Source organism: Mytilus edulis, chromosome 4 (assembly GCF_963676685.1).
Source record: "Mytilus edulis chromosome 4, xbMytEdul2.2, whole genome shotgun sequence".
In the NCBI taxonomy this organism is placed as follows: domain Eukaryota; kingdom Metazoa; phylum Mollusca; class Bivalvia; order Mytilida; family Mytilidae; genus Mytilus; species Mytilus edulis.
Genome location: NC_092347.1, coordinates 59,208,569 through 59,222,945, shown reverse-complemented (window position 1 = coordinate 59,222,945; position 14,377 = coordinate 59,208,569). Strand labels below are relative to the sequence as shown.

The 14,377-nt window shown below is 31.6% G+C and overlaps 1 protein-coding gene across 4 annotated transcripts in view; it reads right to left on the bottom strand.

Annotated features, from left to right (window-relative positions):
• Window positions 1-14,377, bottom strand: part of LOC139520087 (uncharacterized) — an 84,496-nt gene extending 70,119 nt beyond the window's left edge. For all 4 annotated transcript variants that reach the window (XM_071312513.1, XM_071312514.1, XM_071312515.1 and 1 more), the window contains exons 1-5: window positions 14,280-14,377; window positions 8,680-8,872; window positions 7,145-7,216; window positions 5,987-6,058; window positions 4,764-4,835 (exon numbers count right to left, since the gene is read on the bottom strand). In XM_071312513.1, coding sequence (XP_071168614.1) covers window positions 4,764-4,835; window positions 5,987-6,058; window positions 7,145-7,216; window positions 8,680-8,849 — 386 coding nt within the window. In that variant the 5' untranslated portion in view covers window positions 8,850-8,872; window positions 14,280-14,377. The remainder of the gene's footprint in view (window positions 1-4,763; window positions 4,836-5,986; window positions 6,059-7,144; window positions 7,217-8,679; window positions 8,873-14,279) is intronic.

Below are 14,377 nucleotides of genomic sequence, written 5' to 3'. Positions count from 1 at the left end.
TGAAATCAGAATATTTTAAGAGTTGCAATAAAGAAATAAGTATTTTATATGACAAAATACTTTGTTTTGGTATTTTTAAGTATTCATTTGTAAAGGAAACATAAAAATCAAATCTAAAAAAAATCTTGCATCCTACATAAAAAATGTTTATAAACAATAATCATTATAGTTCTACGTTAAGTATTCATACCATTTTAGTATTTAGGTTATATGAGTAATTATTATTTATTTTTTTGTATTGTCATATATCCATAAAACGGAAAGTAAGATAAACTTATTAAAATTTTAAATTTTAAATGGTCGTGAATAAAAATACTTGTGTGTTTTCAATTCATAAAGCATGATTTAAGTCCTTGCAGTTCACAACAACCATGACAACCGTAAAAATAATTACTAAAATTTAATTACAACCATAATGTTGATTATTTTATACTGTTTTAGTGTGGATTTAGAAGTCTTTGCTTATATTTTGTATAGAGTAATATATTCACATAGTGGAATGTTAGAATTTAGATTCATTAGATAAATAAAATGTCCATCCGTAAATACTTGACGTTCGTGTTTATCAATATTATATATATTTAAAAGAATTTGAAAAAAGACCGGGAACGTTAGTTTATTATAAAATTTTAATTCAATTTTTGTTTGTTTGTTTTAATAGTTTAACCTTATAGCATGTAACATATTTGTACTATGGTACGGTTTTGAAAATTGTATTCATTGTGCTGATTAACTATTCTACACGTCTTGATTCATTCACATTATAGATCACATTTCAAAAGCACACTATCGGTTTGCGTTCTCATAAATTCCGGATAAAATGTCAATGAATCCGGAGTCAAAACATTTTAAAATAAAATGTAGGCCGTTTGACATTCGAATTCAACTATTAGATTAAGTTATGTGATGACGCAACTGCGTATTGTTTTCCTGAGTATCAGTGAGATGCTTTCTATTTACTATTTCGTGCGCTAAAATACTACTTGCATGCAATACTTTTAAATTCACTCGTGAAAGCTTACTTTCGTGTTTTTTTTAATCTAAATTCAGGACACGGCAGAAAAAGCTTTACATGTGACTTCAAGCACGGTCATCATTACTAACGGTATTTTGACCTCGAGTTGTTTCTCTTTTGTTTCCTTTTTGAGTCACTGTCCTAATATTATAAATTTTGACCTTTTCGAAAAGCTAAGGCTTGTATATCCAGTGAATAGATTCCTCAACTTTGTAATGTATCTAGCCTTTTAGCTTTTTTCATTCGAGCGTCACTCATGCTTGTTTTGTAGACTTAACTCGTGTCTGGCGTACATCATTATAATTCTGGTATCTTTTTATATCTACATACCTGTTTATATTAATTGGTTATTTTGAAAGTGTGTACAGGTATTCATAAACTTCTGAATTAAGAATTTCTTCGGCAAAACTAAGTTTCCCTGTAGAATGTTTGAGTTGATTTAAGTAAAATCAGGATATCCTTAAAATTTTGGGATGTTTTATGAGATCAAAATAAGTCTCTTCATAAGAGGTCCCAATCAATTGCATGCCACAGGTTTCACCGCATACAACATCTACCATGAGTAAAGACAACTTCAAATACGAGTTGCGAATATAAAGGCATTCATGTAGGAAACAAAATATAAACATATGATAGATAAAATAAATACATCAAGTATTCCAGATTATAAAGCAAACTGAGTGCATAAATTTATGTTGCGATAGGTTTGTGCAATTTTCATAAGTCATCCGGTTAGTAGAAATTATGATTTACCAAAGGGTTATAATCGGAAAAATTATGAACATTCCCAAGTAATAAATAAAATAGTCGAGCTTTAAAATAACTATTCAAAAAGAAGCTGTAAATTTATACTTTCAACTGGCTTCTTTTACTCACAGTCACTTATTTCAATTCAAAAGCAAACACAAATTCAGCAACAATCTTTTGTTGACCCGGCAGTCAACGGTCTTAGGTTCATGTATTGCTTTTCTTTTTTTAAAGAAAGCAACTTGGTTTTTTTTACCTGTCGGGTATTGGTATATCTATTGTAAATAGTCTACGATTCAAGTAAAAATGCATTCGAAAACGAACCCTTTTACTATATTGCTAGACATGTTTAATGCAGTAATGAAACAATTAAATTCAGCAAAACTGTGTGCTTGATCAATGCTCGCTGGTTCTGCTCAGTTCTGTGCTTTCGGTCATAATATTTGATGACGAAAAGATGATACAAAATTTGATGCTGGTAAGCGAGTCGTAAAGGTAAAGGCGAATTATGGACAGGCAATGAAAAAGTGTCGTCTTCTCCTGTTCTGATTTTCTTTTAATTCTGTGTATGGACTATTGACCAATGCAAACAAGGTACAAACTGATATTGAATAGATTTGTATATATATATTTATGAACTATGGGAAAAAAATGAACAAGTGGTCAATAAGAAAAAATCGGAAAAGAATCGAATTACAGTATACTGGATACAGAATGCGTTTTACAAAAATTCACTGGTTATCAGTGAAGACAGCACTTTGCTGTTGACATGCATATCAATTATATCGTCATTTTTTTTTTTTTTTATAAATTTCCTGTTACAAAACTTTGAATTTTTCGGAAGACTAAGGACTTTCGTATCCCAGGAATAGATTACCTTAGCCGTATTTGGCACAACTTTTTGCAATTTTGGGTCCTCAATGCTCTTCAACTTTGTACTTGTTTGGCTTTATAACTATTTTGATCTGAGCGTCACTGATGAGTCTTATGTAGACGAAACGCGCGTCTGGCGTATTAAATTATAACCCTGGGGCCGTGTCAATGAAAGTATCATAGGATATGTCATAAGATAGGTCTTAGGACATTATTTAGGATGGTCTTATGATGTATCTGAGAAATGTCGTAGGATGTAAAACAAAGCTATCTTAGGACAGTCCTTACTACGATGGTCCTCGGACTTCAACAAGAAGTTTAATTTATTTAAAAGCATCGGTGTATAACGCGACACTCTTAAAGTACATCCATTTTATATCAATCAATTTATAAAAATACCACATTTCCAATACTAATTAAATTAGGGTAGAGCGAAGCAGTCCATAGCTTTTTAGAAAGCTTAAACGTGTATACATCTAATGCTCATATATAAAATAAGCGGTGATGTCCTTTTTGCTTAAACTAGTGGATACGTTATTTATTATACATGATAAAATAATATTAAATGAATTTCAGACCGTTTTAAAACAAAATTATAAGTTGGAAAAATATTGTTTAAAATAAGCAAAATTTTATATATATTTGGACTGGACAAGTAAAAAGCAATGATGTTTAGTACTTGTATTTTGTTTACAATTTGAATAAACAATTTTATTGAAATTTTACATAGATTTTTACTGGTAACTTTATTTCATCCATATCTCAACTTCAATAAACTGCACTTTGAAATACATATAAGTCTGGAAAATATTTCGTAAAAACTTGCCAATAGTTATCAAAGGTACCAGGATTATAATTTAGTACGCCAGACGCGCGTTTCGTCTACATAAGACTCATCAGTGACGCTCAAATCAAAAATATTTATAAACCCAAACTAGTACAAAGTTGAAGAGCATTGAGGATCCAAAATTTCAAAAAGTTGTGCCAAATACGGCTAAGGTTTTACCAAATTAATAAAAATTGTTAAAAATTGACTATAAAGGGCAATAACTCCTTAAGGGGTCTATTGACCATTTTGGTTATGTTGACTTATTTGTACAGATTACTTTGCTGAACATTATTGCTGCTTACAATTTATCTCTATCTATAATAATATTCAAGATAATAACCGAAAACGGCAAAATTTCCTTAAAATTACCAATTCAGGGGCAGCAACCCAACAACAAGTTGTCCGATTCACCCGAAAATTTCAGGGCAGATAGATCTTGACTTGATCAACAAATTTACCTGTCAGATTTGCTCTAAATGCTTTGGTTTTAGAGTTAAAAGCCAAAATCTACATTTTACCCCTATGTTCTATTTTTAGCCATAGCGACCATTTTGGTTGGTTGGCCGGGTCACGCCACATATTTTTTTTAACTAGATACCCCAATGATGATTGTGGCCAAGTATGGTTAAATTTGGCGCTGTAGTTTCAGAGGAGAAGATTTCTGTAAAAGTTAACGACGACGAACGACGACGAACGACGATATGACGACGGACGACGGGCGCCAAGTGATGAGAAAAGCTCACTTGGCCCTTTTGTTTATTGTTTATTGTGCCTATGTATTTATCTTTATTCGATAGTCACTACACAGTGTTAAATATGAGGTATTCGCTGAAACATTAACAAATTTTTTTTTTATAAGAAATTAAAACATTAATTACAACCCATTAATAATGATTATATACAATATACTTATTTCGAGTTCGTTGCATATCCGTCAAAAACTTTGGTTTTAGTGAACATCATTCGTGCGGTTCGGGGCGTCGTTACTTCCTTTTCTATGTTGAGCGATTGGTTGAAAAAATGATAATGCTGTATTGAACGAATTATTCGGCAAATAAAATTCTTATAATTGATTTTCAGCACTGCTATAATTAGGTAAGTGTGATTAAGTAATTACGGAACAAATATTATTTCCAGTTTATCCTGAATAATAACGATCACAAAGACGCTTGATGAACTTTATAAGAGCAGGGGTACAGGCGATCCCCTATATCTGATGAATGGCACAAAATTGACGAACTTTTACGGTGAAGGACATAACTCGAAAGCGGTCTATTATAGTATAAATAATATACTCACAGCTGCCGAAGTGAAGGTATCTCACCAAAAGTTGTATTCTTAATTTCTGAGATTTCATTATTTTGAAGTTGTCTATAATAATAATAAAATTTGGCTTAATATATGTGGTAATATGTTGCGGTTTTGAATTTAAATAGTTTTTATTCCATGGTCCTTCAAATCAGTTTCATATTTTGGATCAGTTTATGAAAAAGACCTCTGTCATGTTACATATTTCGTTAACCCTTCCAGAGCGTCTGTACTTTTATGCTTTTTATGTGCAAACCATTTCATTTGTGCTTTTGTGTTTTTATCTCATAATTGCATGTACCAGTATGTGTTAAACTTGTAAGATGCTTAAAGAACTTTTGTGCTGCATGTTTATATACTGATTGAACTCTTGCTTTATATGTTTAATGTTGTGTGCATGACTCGATATGTATGTTTTGTTTTATTTGTTGTTATGTCGGTTTTAAAAGCTCTTCAGAGCTTATGTTTGTAATTGCTTGCTTATACCGACTCTAAATAAAGCTTTATGTCTTATGTCTTATGTCTTATGTCTAAGATTGATCAGCGGTGGGTTTGTGTTGTTCCGTCTTTTTTCTATGGACTGTTTTCTTTCGTCATCTTTTAGATCATGTTTTCTTCGACTTGCGATCTCTAAGACGTATTGTCTGTTACTTGATTTTAACTTATCATAGGTGGATATCATTCAATGTCAATTGCAATAACAAACAAATTGCAAATTGTAGTTTCCTTTTGCGATAACTAGACATACCAGCTGCATTCGCAACAACTTTGCATAAATATTTCTTCATTATTATTTCTTTTTGTATCCAAATAAGACATTAAGAATAAAACAAAGTCATAAACCTTGATCTTTATCAGATTTTCACAAAAGAAAGAAGTGAAATCCGGGGAAATGGTTTGATTTCCAAACGGAGTAAAAACGGTTGTTAAGAAGTTTAAATTAGTGCACTGGTCATCATCAACTTCCACATCCTGTACCAATAACACTAACATATAAAGCATGTCTAAGCTAAAAAAAAAACCCCATTAAACCCGAAAGTGTACCACAAACAAAAATTTGATTTTGTCAAGCACATACCTGTGGTGATCTGTACCAAGCGGATGAAAAAATAACAAATATCTAATTGAATAAAACGTGGGACAAAATAAATTAAATGTTTAAAATGTATTAACGTGAGCTTAGTTGTTATTGTCTAGATAAAAGAAATACTTACAATGAAACGAGCAAAGAGCAACCAAGAAAATCTGTATATTCAACTTCGTCGATCAAATTGTTATAAACATTTCTGAAAAAGGAAACGATTTTTTTTTTAAATTATTTTAGAATTACAAGTATGGACACTATTTTTAATTGCTCTTCTTTAGTGGGATTTAGGCAGTTTCATCCACCAAATTAGACATATCACCGGGTTTGTAATTAAACAAAAAACACGATGGGTGACATATGAGGAACAGGATCTGTTTACCCTTCCGGAACAACTGAGATCACCGCCAGTTTTTGGTTTGGTTCGTGTTGCTCAGTCTATGGTTTCCTATGTTGTATTGTGAACTGTTGTTTGCCTGTTTGTCATTTTCCCTTTTAGTCATGGCGTTGTCAGTTTATTTTTGACTTATGTATTTGAATGTCCCTTTGGTATCCTTCGCCTCTGGTTCACGGTTTAAGAATATTTGTCCGAGTTGTCATCTTAATATAAATCAGTTTACAGAACGAATAACAAAAGTTTCTTGTATAAATTTCATCAGGTTCACTCAAAACTCAAATTTAAAAAGCTAATACAGAAAAGATATATAATTATGATCAGCTACTTAGAATAAGGATCAAATTAAATATTAAAAAATCGTAAACACCTCGGTGGACTCGTAGCACCGTGCTCGCCTCGGAAGGGGGATGGGTTGTACATGTGGAATTTTGTTCCATCTCGTGACACATCTCAGCAAATTTTTCAAAATTGGCACTATGCTGCTTCTCCGCCTAGCATTTAGTATTTTGTATTAAGCACAAAGACAGTTCTGCTCGTAGTTGGAATATTGATTCCGGATATATAAAAAAGAAGATGTGGTATGATTGCCAATGAGACAACTATCCACAAAAGACCAAAATGACACAGACATTAACATATGGTGATATGACTTTCTGTTGACTGTTGTTTCTTAAGTAAAAACTCCACCTTAGAGCGGCGGACTTATAAAGGCAGCAACCTTAATGTTGAAAATATTTTTTCATCTTTATAAGCCAAAAATTATTTGGAGAGTACAAAAATTCTCGGTATTCATTAATAACTGATGTGAAAAGAATTATAAGCTTAGTGTAATAACCACGATCAAAATGTGTTGGTTAAGAATAAAGAAAAAACAATATTAGCTATACTTACATTTGTGTTATGTTTGGGTACAAATTGCAATCTAACGAACTCAGATTGGTTAGAAGCTGGTTATATAGATATCTAAAAGGTAAATAATCAACAATACAGGAAAACCCCATTATCGTTAAAACTTGAAAGTTGTACTGTACAAAATAAATGTTAAGTGTCATATACTAATTCATGGATTTTCCCGCGGTCCTTGTAAAATGGTTTTGGCTAAGGTAAGAATAGTTTTTTGCATAGAGCTCAAACTTGGTTAACTCTTTTAGATGATTGTCGACTTTTTTTATGTTTGTCCTGAGAATAATATTTGGAATAATTGTCACTAGATGTTTAGGGAAAAAATCAATTGCCCAATTTTTCAATGTAAATCGTTTCAAAACATTCTATAATACAACATCAGTTTTGTACAATCATTGACATTTTGATTTGTATATGCGCATGCGCACATATGGAGAAATAATTGCACTAGGTTTCAACAACGTTATGAATTTAATCCGGTGATTGAGTGGACCAAAAAAAAAGGAGAAATAGTCATCCACTTCTTTTGTAAATTTGGTGGATAGTTGTATAATTAATTGGCAATCATACGACATCTCTTTATTTTTATATGTACGGTTTAATATAAAACTTATTGTCTAAACCTATACAATCGCCATGATGAAATTCAAAAGAGAAGGTCCGGTTAGGGCTAAGTGTGGCCTAAAATTTGAAGTAGCCCATATATTTGTAACAACAGTATATATGAACTTTCCATTAAAAGGCTCAAAGTTGGGAATTAAATGTAAAAATGCTTTATTTTTGGGCCAGAAATGGGTCTTACCTTTACTCTCCTTTAGCAGGGTTTTCCTAACGACAATATGGTGATCAAATCTGGTTTACCGGTGGAAGGGGTATCGGTTGGTACCAGATATTTGTACTTAATAGATACAGAATCGTTCAAACATTCCTTTTCAAATTTGGACACAGTAATAACCGTGATACAGTTTGCCCTGTAGATTTGCTCAGGTTTGCTATAGTTTCACTGCCTCTTGTTTTAAAAGAATTAATGACAACTGTATTTATGACAGGTGATCATTGGTGGTTTTCGTGAATTGTTTATTTTATTTAAACAGTGTTGCTGATAATATCTAATGTATTTTTCACGCATGATTTTGAAATGTTCTATAACATAGAAAATGGAATCAAAATCGTTTCAAAATACATTTTAAGTTTAAGACAGACAGTTAGAATATATGTCTAGAGTAAATGCATGTAAACCGACTTATTTTCGAAAACGATCTACATTCGCGACTTTTGCGAGTGAAAAAAAAAAAACGCGAATATGAAAATTAAAATTCGGATATTTATTTATCCAACTTCATCGAGTGAATTTGAAAATTATAAAATTAAATCGTTGCGAATTGGGATAGAAAATTAAGTATCCGCATAGATAATTTGATTTACTGTGTTTGATTTTTTTCCCCAGCAAACATTTGACAGTAAGGATTTGAAAACTGTTTTCCACTAATGCAAACTCATAATGATTTATGTAGTTAACTTACATTGCATTTGTATTTGATGGAAAATCCGTTGGTATCGAGTCTATGCTTTGAGTCACGGTATTGTGACCACAATTAGAAAGTTTTGAGTAACAATAACATCTTGGATCACAGCAGTAAACCAATGTGCACCATAATGGTAACACCATCAATTGGAATAGGCATTTAATCATCGTCTGTAAGACTGATAACAGACCTGAAACAAATAAAAAAAGCAAAAAGTTCAACATAAAGCGCACACATAAATATTAAAAATGCATGCTGCATAGAGTATCTTTTTAGGTTGGTGTCCTCAGTAAATAACGCAAAGGCATTTTCTCTCTTTTAGAAAGTGTAGGGTGGAGTCAGGGAGAAGAGCAAAAATATTCAGCCATGATTCATTTCCTTGTTCATTTATTTCTTTAGTAACGTTTTATTATCTGAATATGTGTGTAGTATAACCAACTTACAAACACCACCTTTACATGGTGTAATGCATGACATTTATATTATGATATCCAAATTCATATTTACACATTTAGTTTTTGTTGAGTTGTAAAAGTAAATATGCCATCAATTAAATGATATTTGCATTTAGTATAAGAATCTATCTTCTTTTTCTTAAGTTTCTTGTAAAGAACGCCATATTGGTCAATCACGCCTAAAACTGTCTTTATTTACTGACCACCGAAAATGTCCGTACAAAAAATATTTCGATGAGTAGAACATTATTTTATTTCGATCGTTATGGTAAACCTAGGAACGTAAAACAATGGAATTTGTATTATCTAGTTTCCCTGTTTAACTTTTGAAATTGTTTGTGCAATTGTAATAAAAATCTGCGCACAAATGTAATTATTCTTACGTGCAAATGTAATGTTAATAGGCGCAAGATATAAATATTATTGCTTATTAATAATTTTCCCGAATACAATAATGCTTTGTTACTGTAATGCCAAAATCCAAATGATAAATCATTCGTTCTAATTATCATTAGCATCGCAAACCTATATACATTCTGTAGAATATTCACTTATTCAACCCCCTATTTTGTCATGAAAAATCATAAGCATCAATCTAAAGAAACAACTACTCTTAGTGTTATTGCTCTTGAGTTCTTGGTTGAATATCAAGAATACAGACCAATGTAATCGAAAGCCTTTTTTTTCTTAATTAGCCTGAGTGATTTATAGTTCGTAGAAAAAGTGTGGTTGTATTTCAGACCAAATACAAAACAAACATTACCAAAGTTAGCAACTAAAAGGATTTAGAAACAAAACACAGATTTGACCTTTCAAACATCTGCAATATTTAAAACAGTCAGCACGATGAGTGTAACCATGTACTTGAAAATTTTAGCGTTTAAAGAGGGGGCAATAGGGGGTCCGTTAACATGTTAACAACACCTTGATTTTGGCAAAAACAGTTAACAAAAATGCAAAAATGCTGATAACAGTTAACAAAGTGGGTTGACAACAGTTAACATCTTTAATTGATCTTAGATAACAGTTAACAACACCTTGAAAAGGTCCAAAACAGGTTAACACAAAAAGGTATTGCCCCCCTCTTTAAAAATAGAAAGTTTTTTAACTTAAAAAAGTAGGACAGAAACGACTTAACGAAGTAAGTATTGGCGACACTTTTATAAAAAAAATATGTATCCGCCCCTGTAGATGATTTCTAGATATAATGCGGCGGGATTAAAATTGTTTGCAAGTCAATCCTATTCTCAACCTAAGCGGTAGTGTAAAACACAAAGTAAGATAAGATTGACAATAAAACAGTTGAAAAGGATTTGACTCGTTCTGTAATACATTCGGCAAACAATCCATCAAACTCATCTGATTGTTTATGTTTATTTGAGTTGGACCAATAGAGAGAGGATTAAAATAGTGAAAGTAATACATCTTGCAGTGTTACATTCTTCAGAAATAATTCATATTTTTCAAATGTTCATGAATGTAAAAAAAAACATTTATTTTTTTCTGTATATAATTTATCCAATTTAAAAAAATGCACTATTTACGTTTTCATAAAAATTGGCACACATAATCTTCTCGCGTAATCAAACCAAATGGCATTTTAAAAAAGAGGGGTCCATGAACTCGTTATCAAGTTAAGGTGGTACCCAACACCTTCACTAAAATTAATTTGGCTCTTTTAATTTTCTTAAAATTTTGGCAAAGTAAACCCGGGTTATACTTGTATTTTCCTTCGTTTCGTTCAAGTATAGCGGGATTAAAGTATTGACGGATACGGGTCGTATGAATATATAATAGGGTCACTTAAAGTGACTAATGGATGTACTAACTTTCTGGTAACAAAGCAAAGGGTCACTGTCTTACTGTTGGACAACGAGTGAACACTAAACTTACATTTTAGTTGTATATACGTTGATATTTTTATGATTGTATATTGATTTGCCAATACATACATCTGTAAGGTTTAGGTCAGAGCATTTGACCCTGGAGACGGGATTGTGCACTTGGTATCCACTGACACAAGTTTCTAGAGCCTTTTGTCTAACATATCGTTTTTATCTCTAGTTGTTCCTGGTCAGTCGTGACCATGTATGAAAAGGTGCATTTAATTAAAGTTGGTTTTGTTGTAATTACACTACAAACTGCTCAGAGTCTGAATTGACCAGTTTTTGTGCTTAACTGTACTTAAATGTACTCGACTAGGTCTCGACTTTACTTAATAATTAGTCTGATTCAGTACTTGATGATCTTGGTGCAGTCTGAAATGGTCTTGACCAAGGCTCGACCTGTCTAGGCCTGTCTCGACCTGTCTTAACCTGTCTCGACTAGTCTCGACTTATTCTCAACCAGTCTCAACCTGTCTCGACTAGTCTTGACCTTCAAATTTAGTTTTGACTGGTGTAAATCTGCCCGTATAACTAAATTAAATATTGATCTATCAAAATTCAAGCTTATTTGGTAGTTTGATTTATTGCTGTGAAATGAGAGAATTCAATTTTACAATAGGTAAAAATAAAAATTATTATATAAATTCAGATAGGCATCTTTAATTTTTTTTATTACTTTTTCAAATCAACTTGGATTTTCATCAAACTATGCAGCTATCTTAGATATATAATAAGCTTACTGAATCCCAGTTAGATGGGCTGATTTACACCAGTCAAAACTAAATTTGAAGGTCAAGACTAGTCGAGACAGGCTAGACAGGTCGAGACAGGTCGAGCCTTGGTCAAGACCATTTCAGACTACACCAAGATCATCAAGTACTGAATCAGACTAATTAAGTAAAGTCGAGCGAGACCTAGTCGAGTACACTTAAGTACAGTTAAGTATAGTCGAGACAATGTCGAGACTAGTAGAATAAAATGTGTGCTCGATTTTACTGGTCGAGCACAAAAACTGGTCAATTCAAACTCTGAGCAGTTTGTAGTGTTAGGATAATATATTCATAGGAATTGTATGATCATGAATTTTGCACGTATTTCAATAATATTAATATTAATAATATTTGTGAATAGTCATAATACAATCTTAGGTTCATCGATCATGGCGGGCTGTCGGCAAACTAACGGGATGTTTAAACGAATAAATAAAAGTTAATGCAAAACATAATTCATTTTAATGCATTTTGAAATTGTTTTCGCTACATTCAAGTTATACTAAAAAGTCTTGATGTCTTTACAATAAATATTTTATGAATTTAAAATATTTTCCGTGCGCCCAACTCAAAATAAACATTATTATAATGATAACTTGATAATAGTTATGAGTAGTTTTATTATAATGATAATTATATTACAAAAATTACTTTTATATAAGGATTGTACATTAAATATATCATGAAACAACACAAAACAAATGTATAAAGTAGAATCACAAAAATGCTGAACTTCGAGGAAAATTCTTAACGGATAGTCCCTAATCAAATGGCAAAATCCAATGATTAAACACATCAAACGAATAAACAACAACAATGTAAAATAGTCATCAACTTTTCTTTAAAAATTGAACATTTTAAGTGCAAATATTTTTATTTGAGTATATTTATTATCGGTAAAGTAATGGCATATGTTATGTGTGAATATAATTCGAAGTGTCACACAACCTCAGTGGTGACAGGATTGTTCGACTACTTAGACAACTTGACCACGTAGGTCCCAACAAATCATTTTAAGACAAAACGAAATCTTAAGAGTAAAGAACATGTGCATTCTATTCACATTTGATTGGAATTACATTTATACTAGATATCTCTGTTTAAAAATTTCAGATGAATTCATAACGCGTTATTTTGCAAAAGTTGTCAAACATCATTATGAGTGTATAGTTGCAAATGTCAACACATTTTCATCATGTACATTAAATAATAAGCGAAATAATTTATAAATAATAAAATGTTGTTATTTAATTAATTTGATTTTTTTATTCCCTTTTTTCAAGCTTTTGATAAATGATAATAAAATTAAAAATGGAAATGGAGAATAGGTCAAAGAGACAACAACCCGACAAAGGGCCGACAACAACCGAAGGCCACCAATGGGATTCAACGCACCGAGAAACTTCCGCATCCGGAGGCGTGCTTCAGCTGGAACACATTTCGGTGTAATTTTTTCTCTAAAAATGTTAGCCTCAAAATATTGGCTACTGTTCTTTCCATTATTGTTGTATTTCCTGTTATCCTTTAAACTTGTTAGGGAAAAACAGTGCAAAATAGGAAAATATTTTTAAAGGGTACAAAATTTTTACTTTAAATGTAAAAAAATTATCGTGAAAAATGGAACGATGGTGGTGCAAAAATTGTGACCATGTCCATCCCTAGCCCTGAGGTATTAATTTCCGATGAGAACTACCAACCAGGGGACGTAACGAAGATGTCCTAGGACTATAAAATGTTCTAGGATTGTCTTACTAAGTCAGGTTAACGGAAGTCTCCTAAAATAAGATATGTCCCAAATTTGGTCCTAAAGTTAAATATAAATAGGTGTCTTAGGATGGTTTAAGGATAGTCGTAAAAGTAAAAAAAAAAGGTCAATAATAAAAATACTGATACAATATTAAACTATTATACTGTTATTATATATTAAAGTTTCAATTGTGTTTCGTTACTTTTAATTATTTTTTTGAAGACTTTGATAGATCAAATACTTCTGGATATCAACAAATAGCGTTTCTGGTATTCAACTTGATGTTTGGAATAATAAGCATGTTACAAGAACTTTGTCTTGGTGTTTTAGAACGTACATGATGTTGCATCGAAATAATCCGTATTTATTTGCTTTTTTAAGAACTTGAACTAGCTTTTCTTTATACAAAATCATTTGAAAAAGGCATCATTCGTAGCTCTCCAAAAAGTATGTATTTTGATGTCATATTAATACGCTTATATAGAATGATTCGTGCTGCCCTTTTGGAATCATGATTATTTTTCATTAGCAACAGTGTTTGCACCTAATCAAATTGAACAAGAAAAATTGAAATGTTGAAAACATTTAAATTTCGCTTTACAGAAAAATATTCTAGGTTATGATTGTAATCATTCCAGTGCATTTTATGACTATTTTTTCTCAGTAAGACACGATTATTCATTACAACCAATAAACCTTAAGTTGAAACTTTACTTAATAACAAGATTCTCTAACTTACCACAGGAGGCTTAAGTCTGTGGAACAAGGCTTTTCAACAAAGTGTATTATTGGAACCGAAAGAATTTATATGAATTCTACCAGGAAGTCCTGTTAAAT